At 28.9% G+C, this 20,714-nt stretch overlaps 3 protein-coding genes and 1 long non-coding RNA gene across 7 annotated transcripts in view; all 4 read left to right on the top strand.

The window, feature by feature from the left end:
- The window catches only part of LOC106787281 (estradiol 17-beta-dehydrogenase 2), a 3,858-nt gene extending 3,494 nt beyond the window's left edge, over positions 1-364 (top strand). The window contains exon 7 of one of the 2 annotated variants that reach the window (XM_014749516.1): positions 279-364. In XM_014749516.1, coding sequence (XP_014605002.1) covers positions 279-292 — 14 coding nt within the window. In that variant the 3' untranslated portion in view covers positions 293-364. The remainder of the gene's footprint in view (positions 1-278) is intronic. The other variant, XM_014749523.1, reaches the window with a different exon arrangement.
- On the top strand, positions 305-1,552 carry LOC106787309 (protein NPC2 homolog). The gene is made up of 3 exons (XM_014749563.1): positions 305-389; positions 505-672; positions 796-1,552. The coding sequence occupies exons 1-3, from the start codon at positions 371-373 to the stop codon at positions 1,059-1,061; spliced, it is 453 nt and encodes a 150-aa protein (XP_014605049.1). The 5' UTR covers positions 305-370; the 3' UTR covers positions 1,062-1,552.
- Positions 1,553-2,962: 1,410 nt separating this feature from the next.
- Positions 2,963-5,273, top strand: LOC106787123. Its single transcript, XR_001381743.1, has 3 exons — positions 2,963-3,072; positions 4,339-4,544; positions 5,223-5,273. It is a non-coding gene; the product is annotated as an uncharacterized LOC106787123 (long non-coding RNA).
- A 1,955-nt stretch (positions 5,274-7,228) lies between these two features.
- The window catches only part of LOC106787185 (sodium/potassium-transporting ATPase subunit alpha), a 77,570-nt gene continuing 64,084 nt past the window's right edge, over positions 7,229-20,714 (top strand). Inside the window, exon 1 of one of the 3 annotated variants that reach the window (XM_014749330.1) lies at positions 7,229-7,509. In XM_014749330.1, coding sequence (XP_014604816.1) covers positions 7,480-7,509 — 30 coding nt within the window. In that variant the 5' untranslated portion in view covers positions 7,229-7,479. The remainder of the gene's footprint in view (positions 7,510-20,714) is intronic. The other 2 variants (XM_014749340.1, XM_014749357.1) reach the window with 2 other exon arrangements.

Genomic DNA, 20,714 nt, shown 5'->3' on the forward strand with positions numbered 1-20,714 from the left:
TTTTTTTTTTTTTTAGCGCGATTGTTTAGCTCAACGTTTAATTTTTTTTTTCTTTTTAAGTATATCATTATTGGTACTATAATCGAGAAAGAACAATTAACTACACGTTTTAGAGTTACGTAAACAATTTCTTTAGCTAATATGGATCATTGATTCATCCTCGTGAATCTATTTGATAAAATGTTACTTATGTCAATAAAAATGCTCACAGCTGGTCAAGCACAGGTGTGCATTTCGAGTGTTTGAAACGAACAAAAGCTTATCTTTTTTGTAAACAGGTGTGTTTGATTAGATATTAGGCTGCAATAAATACTCCATTGGAGTAAGCATTGTCATCAGTCAACGAAAAATCTCCACTGAATTCATCAAAATGGCTCTTCTCGCTTATGGTAAATCTCATATTAATTTGTTTCTAATTTGTTTTAATTGTTAGATTAAATTAAACTTTATATCTGTATTTGTAACATTGAATGAATTGCAATATTATTTATCGTCATTGTACAGTTTACGTTTTGGCTGCATTCTGCATTGCCTCATCTATACAAACCGAATATATCAAATGTGCAAGTGGAGAACCAGAACCATTAGCCTTAAGAATTGAAGGGTGCGATAAATTACCTTGCTCATTGGTCAGAGGTACTAATTTAAAAGCACAATGGGAATTTACAGCCGGTAAGTATCGATAATAATCATAATCAATTAATTTTTTAATGTTTGAACAATGGAAACAATGTTTAATCGTGCAAATATTTCATTGAAATATTATTCTTTTATCATATATCAATAATATTACAGCTTCTAATGCCGCAAAATTGACACCACGAGTTAGAGTAACCGTATTTGGTGTTACTACCGATTACGATTACCCACATAAAGATGCATGCAAGGATTTAGTCAACGGCGAATGTCCTTTGGAAAAGGGAGAAGAAGTCACGTATTCTTTGTCAATGCCTATCTTGAAAGCATATCCACGTCTCTCTTTGGTTATCGAATTTGCTTTGGTTGATGAGAACAAAAAATCTCACGTTTGCTTCGCAATTGATGGAAAAGTTATTAATTAAATAATAATATCAAGGATCATCGAGACATATATTGACTATATTATTAATTATTATTATTATTAATATTATATTATTATTATTATTATTATTATGTAAGCTAAAACGATCGAAATAGCTGATATAGATATACGTATTAGATTTTAATCGATTCGGAAATGAGAAATAGTTGTGCAATTTAATCGTCGAAATTCATCAAGGATGGACGCATCTGTGGACGATGATATTAGAGAGAATGCGAGAGTGTACATATATATATATATATATACATACGTGTGTGTTGCGGATCGATTCAGCAGAGACAGCTAGGAGAAAAGCACTGGAGATAAAGTTTTTGATTTCTCCATTTTAAATGAGATTGTCATTTACCATCTAAGATAATCCTGTTGTAATTCTGATACGTATTTAAGTATAATATATTCTATAAATCAGTTTTTTAAATCGAATTTAATGTTATCATTATATATTCCTTATCCGTATCATAATCTCATTGTTGGTTTTCAACAATTAATCCTTTTAGAATCCAAACTAAACGATAATGTGATACCGCCAATAATAAATAATTTCTAATTTTATTTTAATCACTTTTTATCTTTTTCATTGATATGTTACTTTTCTATTATTGGTAATAATTATTATTATTTTCTTTTTTGTAAAAAAACTAATACCATCGGTATATATTAAACAATAATGAATACCACCAATAATTAAATTAAACAATATATTTTATGTCACATGGTGATATGTTGACACATAAAAGAAATGAATAAGAATTATGACAAAGTAAAAAAGAGACATAAATAAGAGTGAGCTTAAAGGAACGCGTTTATGTATTATGCTTAAATATATATATATGTATATGTAACTATATGTATATGTAATACATGTACCCATTGGGGAAAGGAGCGAGATGAAAATCCTGGGGGTTCGGGCGTATGCCTGACCCACATCCCTGCACATCGATCGGCCCGGTCGCCCAGCTTTAGTGGGATATCTACTAGCAACGACATTGAACAAACCGTAACCGTCGTCGCGTACCAACTCTTCTGCAAATTGTGTTAAAATCAAAGATTGCTATTGTAACGATTGTCTCCATCTCTTCCTGTTTCTCTCTCTCTCTCTCTCTCTCACTCTCTTTCTCTTTTTCTATTTCTATTTCTTTGACAAAAGGCCATGGCATTAATCTAATCACATTATAGTTCGATTGCATTGTTAATGTACGTCTCTGTGAATTCTAATTCGTATTCTGTATATTGGGCCATACAAGAAAATCAGTTTAACTCGTCTTATTAGATCATAATAGAATTATAAAGAGAATATTGATAATGGATGAGAAATATTTATTTTTAATTAACATTGTGATGTTTATTTATTATTATTGTACTTTTGTTCTTCGAACGATTTTATAATTGATTTTCGTTTAGTTTTTTGTCTGAATGGAGGAGAGAGAGGAAGATTGTGCTATTAATTATTATAATTTGGAAAGTGTAATAAATGTTAGAATAGGAATTTTAATTCGTCATTTGCATTTAGGGTAGATCGAACTAATGTAACTTGTATTATTAAATAATCATGGGATTTGAAATGCGATATTGCTAATGAATGCGGAATACGTATTTGTTATTTAAATTGTTTATCTCTCTATTATATTAGTTAATTATTAATAATTGTTGCATTTTTAATTATTATAGAGTTCGATAATGCAACACATTATAGGCATTTATATTTTAATTAAGTTTAATTGTATGTAATTAGTATTATTAGATAATAGGATTAGAAATGTGTGATTGTTTATTAATGTCGAATAGAAAATTTCGAATTGAAAATTGTTATTGAGATACTCACCTTATTTAAAAAGAAAATGATTTAATAATGGAGATTCATATGGTCACGTTTTAAAGGGGATGAGATTGCAGTTAAAGGATTATATATCGACTAATAAATTTTCAATCAAATCGTATGACCATGATTGGCTAGGATCGTATGGCTTTATTGAACGTCAGCCGCCACGAAGGTGCTATTGTTTCTCGACATTTTACAACGTAGCTACTGTTATCTGTAGATTTACGAGCGGTCTCATAGCAAAATTGACGTCACCTTTAATTCCTTACTTTCTTTTCATTCGGTTCAACTTCGAGTATTTTCAAGAAAGCTTATATAATATCCTTTTCTTATTCTTCATAAAAATGTTGTCACAAAAATATTTACATTATTTTATTTTCTTTTTTCTTTTTTTTTCGTTAAGTTAAATATTAAATTGGTATACGATAAAAAAGAAACAATGGGAAAACGCACAAAAGTGCTCGTTGTTAGTGTAGTCTAGAATTTATTTAATATTGAAATTATTAAAATAAAAAATTACTATTTAATTTTTATTATAAAAAATATATGATATTAAATAATTGTTAAATAATTAATAAGCGTGAATTACGCGTGTCCACTTAATAATACAATTAAATAAGAAATCTTTACGCTATACAAATTTACAGATAACGTTTTAAGATAAAATATGGTTTGCGTTGATAATTTCTTTTTCGACACTGTATAGATTAAAAAAAGAAAAAAAAAAATCCGCAAAGATATTCCTCCATCTATTATTTTCTATTCTTTAGAAACTTATAACGATAAAAATCAATCACGAGAATATCCTTATATTATTTCAAATCAGATATCTACTTACAAATACCAATCGTTAAATCAGACAGATTTTGATTTATTCGGCGTCTAAGTCAGGAAATCCTGTGACTAACCTTATCGAATTTTCATACATTTCGTTTTAGATCAATCTAATCTATTTTGACATCAGATCGATATCGTTTTCCAAATATATATTATAGTTCGTCTATACGTGTTGCACATACATATTTTCATTTATTTCAATACATTATAAGAAACAAGATGGTGTTTTAACATCACAAATATAGAAATAATTAATAATAATTATCTTACGGATATAAATACGATTAATATAAATCCAACGAAAAATACCCCCCAAAAAAATATAAATAATTTATTATAATAGTTATATATATAAATATTTACGTACTGCATGCATATTTTCATTAATCTCGATGCATTCTATTAAAGCAAGATGGTTTTTATGATACCAATATATATAATATCAATAACTAATAATTATTTTATACAGAATTACGGTATAAACGAAAAAAAAACAAATAGAAATATAATTGTATAAAGAAAACAAAAATTATTGACACTCGGTTAATCGATTTAATACAAAAAGATATGACAACTCTCTTTCCCCCTTTTTATGTTCCAGATATTTCGACTATTATCCAAACGTGGATGCACATTTTCTGCATGAACGGTTTACAAATTTGTTCGATGATAACGATTGGTTACCGTGCTTCCGTCCTTGACATTATTTCAATTCGATGACGTTCGCGAGAACAAACTCCTGTTTACAGGGGAGAACATCGACGATGCACGATGCAACTGCATTCGTCCTCGTCCATTTATGCATAGGTGTGTGCATTAACCTGCATGCATACTGTTGTATATAAACACATGGAGAAATATATATATACAAATACATGTATAAACATTTATGCACATAGTTATCGTTCACATTGTAAGCGTCATACATCGAGGATAACGAGGGAAGTTTTGAACGTTCGAACTAGAACGATAGGTCTACCGTACACCTATCTATTCTATCCCTTTCCGTTCTTGTCAGCTTGAACACGAACTTGCGAAATGGATTTACCGACTAATACAATCCTCCATTGATGTTCATATGCATGTGGTAGTGCTGTATTAACAGTTGGGTTCATGAAAAAGATTGAAAATATCATGGTAAAGCTAGTATTGTTCTAAGGACTTTGTTCCTTACGCAAAAATACGCAATTGTTCTTTGAATAATTAAACATAGAATTGGTATTATTTATAAATTTTGTTTTAAATTTAACCGCTTGCGTAGAACACCTTGCGCAGAACGAGCAAAGTAACTTTGTTTTATATCATTTTTAGGGGGAGAACTTTTTACTTATGAAAATAGATAATATAATATTGTTGTTACTACAAATATGTGTAAATGAAATTCATCGTTATTTTGTTTTTTCTATTTTCTTTCTTTCTTTTTTTATTTTTCATTTAGTGTTATTTTTCTTCCTCCCTAGAGTCTATACTTTTTGTTTGTTTTAGATTGTACGTACTTCGTAATAAACATTGCACTGACATTTACGCATCAATAAAGATTAATGTGCTGGTTAAACTGAACGAAACGAAAAATAAATGTACAACTGAATTGTGGGAGAAAAAAACTGTTGAAAATGTTCAAGTTAGAGGTACATGCTTAATGGCGCGAGAAAAAAGCAAGTGTGATGACAATGATTGATGACCCTTCTTCTCTCATCTTCTTTTTTTCCGCATGAAAAAATTGTTAGCTTTCTTCCTTAGTGTAACAGGTAATTAATTTATGTACTGACGTGACGAAAAAAATTACTTTTATTTACGATTAAATATAACGAAACAATATGTGCACGTATTTCAATTTATTTTGATTTTGATTTACGTGGTAGATGTAAGTAATCCAATTTGTTCGAATTTTTTGACTAAAAAAGTAATTAAATAATATATGTGTGGAAAATATTTAAATTAAGTTTTGAACTTGACTATATAACGTAGCCTAATTTGTTGCATTGTTTTTTTTTTTATAAAACATTACTTAAATTTACGATTAAAAAATAATGTATGTATATAAATTATTTATATTAATTTTGAACTTGGTATGTGTGTGCGTAATAATACATGTAGCCGAATTTGTACGAGGATAATTGTCAGTTACCGAATTGTAATTAGATGAAGATACGAATTCAAATAAATAATTAATAATTAGTATGAATATATGAATATCAATAGTAATTCAAATTAATATTTTATTGGGATTTTTTTTTGGTTTGGCTTAGAAAATTTCGTGTAAAGATCTATATATTTCTTTGGTAGGATCAAGTGGTAGGGATCAACGAGGGCATATGTCTTCGAGGAGGTTAATTTGTCCTAAATTAAAGTGGATTCTTCTAACGAGCTGGAGAGAGCGCGAAAAGGATGAACAAACTCTTCTCGTCAAGTAACCAGAGTGCATAGGGTACGTCATTTGCCTGGATTACTTCAGATCTAATAATTCATCGTTATTCATGCGAATTCTAAAATTTTATTCCCATTAGGTCAGTATTTTTCAACATTTTTCATTAATATTTTAAATAAATAATAAGTATTCATATATTTAATAAAAGTAGCTAATATTATACCAATTAATACATCAAATTTCATGTTTCATTAAAAAATTATTTATTGGATTCTAATCTAATAAACAATATTCTATTACTAATATAATTAATTATTAATACTGAACAAAATATTCATATATATACCGATTATTTATTTAATACAATATTTATTATTAATCAGAAATAAATATTCTTACCTATCAAATTTCAAAAAATAAAATCATTATAATTAACTTTATATTCATTTTCTAATTACATATATATATATATATATATATAAACAACCTATTAATAAATTATATAAATATAAATAATTTATTGTTAAATAATTCTCCTATTTAATGAATTAATAGAGGAATTTAATTAAATTGAAATAAATTTAAGAAACATTTCAAAATCAAAAGAAAAGCATTTTCGCGCGAGATGGCACAAGTGCGCTTGCGCGGCCGCTAGTGTCCAATGAATAATGCGCGGGGGAGAGAGAAACTAGGAATAGTGGGGGAGTAGAGTTCGTCGGCCTATAGAAATCGGCGATCGTTCCGAATTGAGCCGAAGATAGCCGAGTGATTACGAAAAGAGAGGGACTTGTGTGTGCCGGTCCGGTCTAGTAAGGTAGTAAATAGTGGGGGTACGATAGTGCTCAGTACCTCGAGATATCTTCGTCCTCTTCGTAGTATCGTGTATAAAAGGTCTCTGGTGTGACGTCAGCACGTGTTTGTTCTCTCTGTGGTGTAACTGGTATTTTTTTTTTTATTTTAAATCAAAAGAGAGATTTTTATTTTCTTTTATCTATCGTAATTCCGTTGATTTAATCAATTAATAATAACATATATTCATAGTAATATCAGTTAATCGCGTGTGTTTACTACGTGTCAGTGTTTTAACAATGGCTATAGAGTGAAATAGAAGAAGATAGAAAAATAAAAAGAGTCTAATATTCTTTTTCTCTCCTTTTATTATTATATACTTCAGTCTTTCAACAGGTGTCCTGTGGTGCGATTGAAAGGTTATAAACTCGGCAACATAAATAAAAAAATTAACAATAGTGAGGTTAGAAAGGATTATTGAAAGGTATTAAGAGAAGAATAGAGGGAGAAGGGGAGTGTATTCATCGTGTGGAGAGCAGGTAGTTGAAAAATCTTCGTTCGACGACCATCGTTGTTGTTGTCAAGATGGCGTCGATAGGGAAGCTAGCCACCGAAGTAAGTTATTTATGTCCATCCTTTTTTTTCTTTTTTCTTTCTTTTTTTCTTTTTTCCTCATTTAATTAATATCATAATCCAACGATTATCTTAAATTTTGTATTACAATTATACGAGAGGATGATTTTTGAGTTTCGTATTACTTGTTACTTATAATTCATTTATTTGTATTTAATGAGAAAAACAAAATACGATCACGTTCCATAGATTTCAATATCGATCTAATCGTATTCACTTTTGTAATTTTTATTAGTCCATGCGTTGTCATGCAGGAAACAACGTTCGTTGAGTAAACCACGCCCATCCTTCTTCGGTTCTAGAACAATTTTATTTCTAATTTGCTTTTGCGGTTTTTTTTTTTTTTTTTTTCTATTTTCACTCATAATCGTGTAAAATTTTCAATTATTTAAGCGGTGACCATATTGTTTTTCTTTCTATAATAAAAAAATATAAAAATATAGGTTATATTTATATTTGATTTTACTTTTATAATATTTATTATATAAAATATAAACACAAATATGTATATTGGATAAAATATTTTCAATAATCAGCAATTTATATATAATTTAAAAAAATATATTATCTTACACTTTTGCTATTTTAATTAATTAAATAAAAAATCCAAATAACTGTCTGTTATAAATATAGTCATCGTTTCATATAATTCGATTGATTTAATCGATTTTTAGATTATTTTTAATTATTTTTATTTATAATTTTGTATAGTAAGTTTGTAAGGTATAATTAAGATTATCGTTGGATCCTTGACAATGAGATCTAAGGATAAAACAGTTAGAAGTGTCGAGTAGTGCATTGACCCATTCATCATTGCTTTTTTACTTCTATTATCTTCTAGCTACGTATGTAATGTCAATGATAAGGATAATCTTAATGAGACTAGTATGTCATTCTCTAATATGCATCGTTACGACGTGGCCTTTGTAACCATAATTCTTTGTTCATTCCTTGTTATTAGTTGGATAAATAAGGCACATAATAGAGAGATTTTACGAGTTACGAAAATGGTTTCTAATCTTTTAGCATACTAAATGAAATATATGAATATTATTTCAATTGACAAAAATTTCAATTTCTTACAATTTGTTAATATTATTTTTCTTTTTATGTGGTATCGTTAAAGAAAAATTATTGTTATATTTAATTTTTGTTGTGTGGTGTAATGTAGAATAAAATGGGGCGGGAGATTCTAACGATTACCGCGAAATTCAAATCCGCGAATAGGCGTCGTATAAGTAATAATTTAAATAACAATGTTTCTCAATTATTTCCAAATATTTAGTTTTCTGTGTAATTACAATGAAATTTAAATTAAAATGGTGTGTTCTATTTTTATATTATATAAATAAAACTAAGTATAATATTAGAGCAACGAATAATTAAGTTTAAATAAATTAATCAAATGATTGTCTTTTAATTGTTTTATTTAAAATACAATTATTAATGTAAAATATTATTATAAATTTATATCTTATCGTATTATAGAGATATCATGACATATTTTTCGAATAAAAATTATCGTATAGATTTAAATAATATTCATTTATAATAATATAAATTAGCATAACATAACGTTTACTTTTTTTCTTCGAGATATCTGTTGACATTTGTGATAATTATAGATTTGATTAATGATTGATTAATTATCAATAATTTGATTAATATATTTAAACAATTGTTAATAACCTATTCGTCGTTTAGTTATTATTTTAAAATTCTTTGGATTATTTCGAAGGTTCGATTTGGAAAGAAAAGTTATTTATACAAGAAATGAAATAAAACGTCAAGGTTTTCACTTTCTCTCTATCTCTCTCTCACTTTCAACACTTCCTCACATTTCTACTCTCTCTCTCTCTCTCTATTTTCTTTCTCTTTCTATATAAAGTGCGAACATGCTATTGGAATGTCAGTGCTCCTGTTTCATTCCTTGCTGCCGTTTTATCTCTTTCCTTTGATAGTTACTTGAAATACACGCGTAATGTACACACACCCATTTACACTTAAAGAATTTTTTGAAGGTATTTGATATCGCACATAACACACATATACACATACATTAACTCACTCGTATGTATACAGCGTGTCCCATTTATTTTCGCATAAAATTATATCAACATATTTTATAAGTAAAATTAAGAAAAAATATCTTCTACAAATACGATCAAATGGATTCTAAATTGTAATATCGTTTAAAAATGTTTTACATTTTTATTGTGAATCCAGTACTTGGTATCTGAGGAGAATTAAAATTTATTACATTATTTATTATTTTCTTTTCAGTTTTTTCCTTTTAATTGCAATATAAGAACGTCACGAATTCTTTGCATTCTTTTCCGATGCATATTCATTTTGTGTTTGATAAATTTCTTTTCTTTCGTTTTTTTTTCTACAATTACAAAATCCCATTAGTGGTAGGGGTTCGAGGAATTGATTATCTACTGGATAACCATTAAATTGGATTTATCAATGTTGATGAAATAACAATAAAATATCTCATATCAATTTTGATTAGAATTCATTTTGTAGAAAATCTACAAAAAAGATTGTGCAGTTAATCGTTTAGATGAAAAGTCAAATAAATATCGGGAATGTCTTTTTTATTATTTTTGATAACTTTATAATGTGAATCGTTTGTAAAACATTTTCTTTCTTATTTTTTTTTACTTTATAGAATATGTTGGTAAAATTTGTTAGAAATATAATGGAACACTTTGTATATTGGCATATATGGAAAATTTACGCATTGATTTGGTAGCAGTATCGTTTTTCTTTTTTTAACTTTGTGTATGTGCCCCTTTAGTCTCGAATATCTAAATTCTCCCACGCATCCTAACGTGAATCCTATTTTTGTATTTTCTGAGGTTTATTTCTATTTTAACTTTGATACAAGTAAAAATATATGTGTACATGTTTTTATATATATATATAAAATTATATAAATAANTATATATATATTATTTTGGGGTAGATTAATTTTTAAATATTATAATTTATCGTTTATGTGTGCATATAGCAGGATCGTGTTATTTTTGCATTATGATTTAATCATAGTTAAACGCGAGAAAATAATATAATTAATTGATTTAGTATATTTATTACGATAATGTATTAATTTTATTTAGAATACAATACACGTACACACACGTAAGTCGTGAATTTTGTTTTGAAACAATTCACGTAGAAAAAAAATCATATAATATTATTTAACGAGAATAATTGATTTTTTTTTTTTCTATTGTATTAAGTTAGCATTAGAATGTTAGTTTAATTCGATTGTTAAGATCTAAAATCGATAAATACTTCTTGTAATTTTAATCAAACAACTTTTTCATTCTCTTATCAATGTTGCTGGTTGCTCGGTTTAACATTATCGCAAACGGGCACGTTTATCCGGTCTATTAATAAATACGATAGAAGAGAGTAGAAAGATTAAGTAACCTGTTAATATCAAAAGATTGTTTGAATGAGAAAGAGACAGGGAGAAAGAGTAAGAAAAAAAAAATAAAATAAAAAGAAAGGAAGCGAATTTGTGTCAAGGCCGTCCTTAGCATTGGTCATAGTGATGGTTGACTCCCTTGGGAATATACTTGCTATGCTTGTTTGTGTAGGTGTTAGAAAGAAATTGTGTGCGTGTGTAAGAGAGAGAAAGATAGATAGAAAGAAAGAAAGAAAGAAAGAAAAAAAATATAAGAGAAAGAGAGTTAGAAAGAAAAAGAAAAACGATAAAACCTTTCCGTAACTACCATAAACTCATACCACCATATTATTTTCTATTACTTCTTCTTTCGGGTTTTTTTTTTCCTTCTCATGGTTTCTTTTCGAAATATTACTTTAGCTTTCTTAACACGTTTTCTGCCACGTGTAACATTTCATATATTGTACATAAATACTTACTTGAACCTCGTTTTCTACGGTCAAGTGTAGATATTTTTGTCGGTTAATAGAGAAGATAAAGTATATATTGAAAAAACAATTGTTTGAACGTCACTGTTTTAAATTATCGTGTATTTTAAATGATTATACTATTGTTGTATAATATATTGAGCAATTTTTAAATATTTCTTTTTTTTATTGTTCTCTTGTGTTTTATATATTTTTTGTAATACAAAATTATAGGATATTGTTTTGTTCGTTTGAGATTGCACAAAGTTCATTTTATAGTTTCACAACATTGACTATACGAATAAATAAATTTAATATAAATTTCAAAGTTTTCTCCCGAAAAAAAGGTAGAAAAAAAAATATAGACTTGTATTTGCATATTCATCAAATTCAGTAGAGTGTCGTCCCCGTAATCGGTACACGTGGCATGGTGTAATGAAACTGTGCTTTGAAAGAAAAAAACAGCTCGAGAGAGGTTTAACGTGTAAATTTGATACTTTCAGAAATCTCTAGGATCTGTTTTAAGCACGGCATTTTAAATTTATTGTATATATTATATAACTTTTAAACGTTTCTTTTTCCATTCGTAACGATCGCACCAAAGAGAAAGTGAGAGAGAGAGAGAGAGAGAGAGAGAGAGAGAGAGAGATAAAAAGTATGGCACTTTATTTCCAAGCGATATTCATTCTTTATTCATGAATTTTATCCTCTCTTAAGAAAGTAAACGAGAAAAGAAAGGACCAGAAAAAAAAACAAATAATAATAATCGTAATAAAAATAAAAAAATGTTTCAATCAAAGAAAAAAAAAAAAAAAAAGGGAAATAAAATTATGACCGAAATTTCATTAATTAATTTAATTAAAACGTGTACACGCGAATGTTTATTCGTACAAATTATAACAATAATTTAAATTATTTTTTTCTATTATATTTTATTTAAATGTTATATATATATATGAAAATGCGAGAGATAGATGGTTTTTCCCATTACTCTCCCCCCCCCCTCTCTCTCTCTCTCATTCACTCACCCACTCGTTTTCTCGTTTTGTCTCTTTCTTTCGTTGTGAAAGGTACTTCTCGTATAAACCGTAAGATGGCAGGAAGTGTACAACAAAAAGGGTTAGAAGTGTGTTAGAGCTTTGGAATCCTGAGTATGTTATCCCCCTACCCCCCCGTTCCTCTACCGTTCCACTGTGTCCGGTGATCTTTTTATCTCCTTTTTTATCTTTCGGTCTTCTCTTCTAACCCCTCACCTCTTTCTCCTCTCTCTCTCTCTCTCTCTCTCTCTCTCTCTCTCTCTCTCTCTCTCTCTTTCAACCTTATCTCGAGTACTCTCGTCTCACCTTCGACGTTAATTCGAGCGATACGGTTTGCGCTTATTATCGTTAAATTAGCCATTATGTCGTTATTTTAACGAGTCTATGTGTGTCAGGGGGCCGTCCACGCACACATATACATTTTCACGTAATATATGTTCATATACGATACACACATATACTTATATATATATATATTATTAATATATATGCGCATATACACCTGAGACTGTGTTTCACACACGGTGCATACCTGAAGTGTAAAAAAAAGCATCTTGAAATTGTTTATTTAAGTATATCTATCTGTATTTATTTTTTAATTATGTTGATTTTGCTAATATTAATTTCAAACACCTAACAACCGACACTTCACGTATACTTATTCCGTATCGTGAGTGGTCAAATGATGGGTTTAAGAAAAAAAAAACAAAAAAAAATCGTGCATGGGATGAAAAAAAAAAAAAAAAAAAAAAAAAAAACAAAAAAAAAAGTCACTATTTATTGTAATACAGAATGTGATTTTATTATATTGTAGAGAGAATAGTGAATGAAATATTTTCTTTTATTTAGAAAACAAATATATTACAGTATATGATACATTTTATGCATTATTTTACTAATTACAAAACGCGATCATTTGTGAATGTTCGCCGCGTGGGGTAAGTTTTGTGTTAAAAAATAACAAACGAATGAAAACGAAATTTTCAAAGGTTTAGGAGTCGCTGTTGTATTACATTTTTTTGTTTGTTTCCATTCGTGTAAATTTTGTACGCTTGGATTTTATTTTTTTTTTTGGTTGATTTCATTTTGCTTGTTGTTAAATTATGTTAGACGGTGGAAGGAAAAAAAAAAAGGTAACAATGTATTCATTAGTGTGTCCATTATTTACGATTTCAGTTCGTAGACGACGAAAACGATACGTCTCGTGTATCTTCTCATCTCTTTCTATTTCTTTCTCTTTCTTTCTCTCTTTGATTGGGCCATTTTAATGGCGAACTTCCTCGAGACGTTTGGTTCAGAACGACAGAGGGTCGACCCACGCTATACCACGAATTATAATTCCTTGGTAAGAAACCACAAGTACGCCCTGCACACTGGCTGGCCCTTCAAATGTTCTAATGTCTAATTCATCCTGACTAGTCCATCCTTTTCAAACTATTTCCGCGAATACTATACTTTTTCTTAGTTTTTTTATTTTTTTTATTTTAATAAGATGACACAAATAGAAAGAGAAATTTATAATCTTTTTAATTTTTGACACTATATAATTATAAATAATTAATATTCTTTTTCAAACCTGATCGATATGATTTATTGTAAAAATTATATCGTAATAATATTATACAAAAATGTATGATTTTATATTAAATCAACTTTTTATATATATATATAATACCTCGAGAGATTATATTCAATCAAAATTTTATTACATTTTCTTATCGAAATATTATAAACAACGTTTGAAAATAATTCAAAAGATATATCAAGGAAATTAAATTAATGTAAAGGTTGGTAATAGTGTTCCAGAAATCAATTCTCCTATCCAATATATATATAATAGAGTTTATTCGTGCATATTTAAAAATTGATCGAGTAGTATGTTAAAGTATATTTATAAAAAATAGGTTGAGAAATTTTATTCGTGATTTTTTATTACAATATTTGCAAGAATTAAATAACTAACTTATTTCTTAATTTTATTTTCAAAATTACACACACGCACATACAATACCTGTATTATACCCTAATTAATTATTTGAATTGAATCAATAGGTAAAAAAAGGGTTGATATAAATCAATTTCCGATTAGAACTTTAATACCCCGATAAGCTTTTATATAATTTCAAAGGTACGAAGAAGAAGAAGAAGAAGGTTACGCGTGCACATACGCGCATGTTAATGGATTTAAATTTAATTAAGAGCCACTCGAAAATTGTCCGAGTTTCGATTGTCGAAGTGCATCTCAGGGGCGTGTACTACTATTTGCAATTAAAACAAAAAAAGAAACAGAAAAAAGGAGGACATCACGATCATACAATTAGTGTATACTTCTCTTCTGTATTTTCATTAAACTTTAATTTTTAAACACTTTAAAACGTATTACACACAAAAATATTGACATCGCGTTGCTCCTCTTTTATTTTAAAAATTACACTAAAAAGAAAAAAAAAAAGAAAACTATATATTATTGGCCCACGGTTGATATAAATAATCAGAATTAATTATATTATGTCACAGTAGGAGAAGTAAAGGGGGCATACAGAAAAAATCAAGGATTTTATAGATTACTTTTTTAAATGAGTTATAATTTAAATGATTTTTAGGAACCACCGAATTGTATTATAGTAGATAAAATATTGGTGATAAAAACAACGTTAGTAGCAATGTATCAAACAAGCCCATTAATTTCATACGCGATTTTAGATGACGGAATGCAATAATTGACCGAACACAGCTGTGGAATTAATAAATCGATTAACCCGAGAGCTCTACTCTCTCACCTCTCCCCCACCCCCACCCCCAGCCCCGTCGTAAATGCGTGTTATGCGTGTTCTCGTCTGCATTTCGTACGAAGATTTAAACAGCGACAAGTTTTGCTCGGTTTGCAATATTGAACGATCGGGGCCAATGATTTTAATGGATAGGAACCGTTTTTTTTTTCTTTTCGTTAACAATTTTTTTTCTCTCTTTCTCTTTCTTTTAAAACCACACAACCCTTCTATCTCTCGCTGACGCATCCCTTTTTCCATCATTCCTATATTTTTCATCTCCCGTTCTATTTTTTGTTCGTGTTTTTTTTATTTTTTCGATTTTCTTTCACAATAACGTTAGGCAGCAATCGTATTATTGTCGGTCGTGTGTGTTCTTTTTTTTTTTTTTTTTTTTTTTTCTTTTTTCATTATTGCATTTTTTTTTTTTTTTTTTTTTTTTTTTTGTAGAATATTGAAAAAAAAAAAGAGGAGGATTTTTAAACGTAGAAAAAAAAAAGGAACGATGACGATGACTACGAGATGCGGGGCGTTGTTTCTCTCGGGAAAATTTTTTTGTTGTTGTTCGTAAGGAAATTGCCATTTCTCGACAATCAAATTTTCTCTACGGCAAAACGTTCCGAGTATTTTAATTAAATTTCTCAGCCGACTTTATTTCATTCCCATCCAATCCCTTACCCCTACCCCACCCTTCCCCTAATTCCCTCTTATACCACAGAATGAACGAACGAAATGAACGTTCGAAGGTAATTATAAACGACGTTGGATCTGAATTTCGGATATTTTGTTTATGTCTTTTGATTAATTTTTCTTTTTTTCGATCATTTATCATCAACATCATTTTAATGTGTCCATTATCATCGTCATCGTCGTCGTCGACGTCGTCGTCTCATTATTAATCATTATTATTGTTATCATAATTAGAAATGAAAAACAACAACGTGTGGAGGAGGCACGATGGAAGAAAATTCATTTTGACTCGAATGAAAAATTAATGAGATAAATTGTCTTATCGATTTTTAATTAGATCGTTCGATAAAGAATTTAAAAAAAAAAAGAAAAAAAAACGAACGAACGAACAAACCAAATTGGAGTACGTGTTATTAGATTAAGATTTTTGAAGCGTTCGTATTACCCAATTTGAAAGGATGATCTTGTTATTTAAAAGTAACGTTTACATTTTTTGTTTTTTAATCATAATTTCTTTTCCCTCCATATTTTTCACATATTTCTGTAATGTTATAACGTATTTATTGAAAATAATGAATTTTTAATTTAATTCTTCCTATCTCATAAATCGTAATACTGAACGTAATTATTTATACAGGTTTATTCATTTCGTTGAAGAAAATATACACACACGCACACGCATTGTTTATACAAACGTAGGGGAATACATGCATATTTGTAATTCAAAATAAACATTATTATGCGTTTATAATTATCGACAATCGATAGATCAAACAATATTCCCTCCCCATAGTAGTTAAAAGGAGGAAATCATAATATTACCGTAACCGATGGCGTACAGATGCAAACGGTTAATTATTTTCCACCCTTTTCATTGGAATTATAATACCTGTAACATATACATACACACGGGGATACTATTATATACAGTATCGGGCAAAAGTATTGGAATAGTTACGTAAATTTAGAAAAAAGAGAATATTGATAAGACAATATGAAATAAATATAATTTTGAAGTGATCGATATTTTTATTAATCGAACAATACAATTTAACAATTATGAAATTTAATGAACTAACAAATTTGGTACAATCAAAACGTTTGTCTATCATAATAATAAGGCAAATATAAATCATTTACATTTCTATAATATTTTGTCCAATAATATTCTCATGCTTCATCGAATTTCTTTCTATTCTTTTTTCTTTTTTTTAATTTCAATTCGTGGTAGGATTTGAGAAGAAAGAAAGAAAGGTAGGAAGAAAAAAATGGAAAAAGGAATCGAACAAAATTTAAAACCGAGTGTCAGCGACAGAATCGAGCCAAGTTTCTATGCGCATTCCAAACACACAGACACACACACACACACACTAACCATAAATGTATCACATATATATCTATATATTCGATATTTCCGATCACGAAAAGTTTACAGTACTTTTACATAACGTTATTCGAAATCGTCTTATTCGTTGGTAACATCGTTTCAATCCTCTAGTAGAAAATTGTTGAAAACATATTACACTTGGCTTACTTCGAAAGATTACTTTTTTTTGGTTTTGTTCTTTTTTCTTTTATTCATTTATTGCAACATTTTATAAATAATTTTGTTATCAAATTAATGTTATTCCACTGGAAAAAAAAGATATGCCAACGATTTCGTATTACCTAACGGATCCTATTTTTCTTTTTTGTTTCGAACTAACCCAAAAAAGAAACATGGTTGGGATGTAGATACAAAATACGTGTTTCTGAAAAATCCAATAGCATTCAGACATGATCGATTAATTTCCGTTCTTTCAGTTTAACAACTCGGTCGATTTTTACAAATGAACTCACGCTTTATACTAGAACGTTCTTTTAAATTTTTCTATAAATCGTATTAAACGATATGTTGAAAAGACAAAAAAAATAAAATAAAAAGAAAAAGAATCTATTAAAATATCGAAAAATGTATCAATAATAATTATTATTTGTCGTATAGATATCGCGTCGATTTTATTTATCGAATATCTTATATATTATTATCAACAGTTGCTGAAATTTTCTATTGTACAATTACACTTGATTTAAATATTTTTTTCTTAACACAATATAATTGCATATATAATAATATAACTATTATTATATTAACTTAATTTATATTATAACGTATAAATAATAATCAAATATAAAATATAATATTATGATATATATTAAATAAATTAATTAATTTCATGAACACGTTAAGTCAGATGCACGCGTATACGAAGGGCAAAAAAAAAGTAGGAGTTGAAAAGTGAATAAACAAAAGAAAAAAAAGATGCATAATTCATACAGGTACTCGGTACGAGTACATTCCTACGTTTCTAACTTTCTCTTACCACCCGTAGGTGTATATCAAAGATAAGAAAAAGAAAAAAAAAAAAAAAGAAAAAGACAAATAAGAGGAAGAGGTGGTGAAACGTAATTAAATTCGCTTGTAGTGTCCACCCCTAGCCTTAAGGTGAATCTTCATTGGTCGTTTCTGACCAGACAGATCAAGCAACCCCTTAACTCCCACCATCTCAAACCCAGACGCAACCCTTACTTACTCCCTTTTCTCTTCTTCTATTCCCTCCGGTTGTCCTCCCCCGTTGCTCAACCCTCCTCCACCCTCTTCCCTACTTCACCACTTCCACATCTTTCCAATCGAAGTGGAACCTATAAAACGAGTCGTCCTTTCCGCAATTTCCGTCATACCAACCACGAGACTTGCCCTACCCTTATTTTCTCATTCTGTTAAATCGAATATGATTTATACAGAATATATATATATATATTTTTTAGTTCGTTTAGTTTGATTACATTTTCTTTGCTAAACGTAGCTTCGAACTAATGTTAGGCCATTATTTTATGATTATTATAATGTTTATTATAATAAATAGAATTTATATATATATTTATTTTGTTCTCAACGAATTTTTAATTTTATAAAATATATTTGCTTCGTTTTGATTTTATTTTTATACTCGGTTCTTTTACTGTTATAATTTTTCTGGCACGTATATATATATAAATATATATATATATTTATGTAAATATATTTTGCGTAAGTTTGATTAGTATAATTTGTGTACTCCTCTCGAGTCCGTACCATTTGATATTTATTTGAATTTGTTTGAGTTATTTAATGTGGTTTCTGTTTACTTATTCGGATAATCCAGATTTGAGTTTTACTTCATCTTGAGATTTAAGGGATGTATAATTTTTTTTTAAATTTTATTACGGAAGATGCGAGAATTGATCCGATGATTTTGAGATCATAAAATAATTTTATAACATTTTTTTATACTTGTTTATTTATATTATTTGTGATTCTTAAAAAAAAAAACTATTAAGATCATAAAAAATATTAATCAACTTCTCCCTTTCGTTTTTTCTTTTAACAGAACAAATTTGTTGAATTTATTTACGAGATCTTTATTAACATAATCAAATAATCAAGATTTCATTTTACTTTATCTCTAAATTTAATCATACACCCTTGTACGTAAGAATATATTATGATATCAATAATTCAAATGATTCAATAAATTAATTTTATTTTATTAAGCTAAATAAACAGTTCGTGCATTTGTTAAATTAATATTTCACTTGCATATAAAATCATTTTATTGACTTAAACAAAAACATGCACTAATCTGAAACGTAAGAACTTTTAGTTCACCCTAATATACACAAACACACACACAATCCTATTACATATATTTATTATATTTTGATGTATCGTATGTCTTTTCGATATCCAAAATCGTAAAAACAATTTCATCTCCCTTATTAACGAATAGAATCGAAATAAAACAAAAAAAAAAGATAAAAAGTATTATCGGTAAATTCCAGTCTCCGACTTTTCGTAGTCGAATCCAAAAATCCCCTGAAAAAAAGAACCCCAAGAAAAAAGGAAAAAAAAAGTAACGAACGAACAAACAAATAAACAGACAAAAGAGTGAGTGTTAGTGACCGTAAGTAAGAAAAAGGGTGGGGTAGGGGGAGAATAGAAAAGGGATTCTGTTTTCGTGGACACGTCCAGGCCTCTGGGTTCGTCATGATGATAATCTCTCTTTCTCTCAAGAGAGAGAGAAAAAAAAAGAAAGAAATAAAGAAAGAGAGAGAGAAAGAGAGAATGAAGGGGGTGGGTTAGTGGGTGGTTGGGAAGGTGGTGAACGGGTGTGCGGGAGGGGATAAAGCCCCGCAGTGCGGCGCGGTCGATACAACCCCATCCCCACCCTTGATTCACCACTTCTCCCCTCGACCCTTTTTCCAACCCCTCTTTGACCATCCACAATCCCACCACCACCACCCCTCTGCTCCTATTTTCTCGTTGAGTTTTGTCCTGGACCAAACTTTTTTTTCTTTCGTCCCTTTCCCTTTTGTTTTTTTTGTTTTTGTATTTTCCCTTAACACTCTCATCTTTTCGTAGCATTTTTAATCCCACCCTTTCCTCTTTTTTTTTATTCTCCCCCAACTAATTTTTTGTTTCTTTTTTTTCTTTCTATTCGTGAATATTTTTTTATTCGTTTGATTGTTTTTATTTTTCATGATTTCTGTATTTTCTTACTTGCTTATTTGCTTTTGATTGTTTCTTTTCTTTGTAAAGGGGTGGGTGGTTTTTCAGGTTGCACGGGGTGATTATAACGTCAGCGCCATCTACGTATATTTCCAACATACGTAGCCTGGCCATTGCACCGAGCTACGAAAGAAGGTCGAAATGGCTCGAGTGCTCGTAACCTACCCCCAAGTTTTCTAACCACCAAGAATAAGACGCGAGCCAAACTATTATTATATT

The sequence above is a fragment of the Polistes canadensis genome, unplaced genomic scaffold, assembly GCF_001313835.1.
Source record: "Polistes canadensis isolate GaletaPanama2010 unplaced genomic scaffold, ASM131383v1 scaffold_4, whole genome shotgun sequence".
Classification (NCBI taxonomy): domain Eukaryota; kingdom Metazoa; phylum Arthropoda; class Insecta; order Hymenoptera; family Vespidae; genus Polistes; species Polistes canadensis.

Excerpts from the sequence above, each read along its gene's own strand:
- LOC106787309 (XM_014749563.1), top strand. Across the intron at positions 673-795 it reads ACAATGGGAATTTACAGCCG|CTTCTAATGCCGCAAAATTG; the intron begins GTAAGTATCGAT and ends ATAATATTACAG.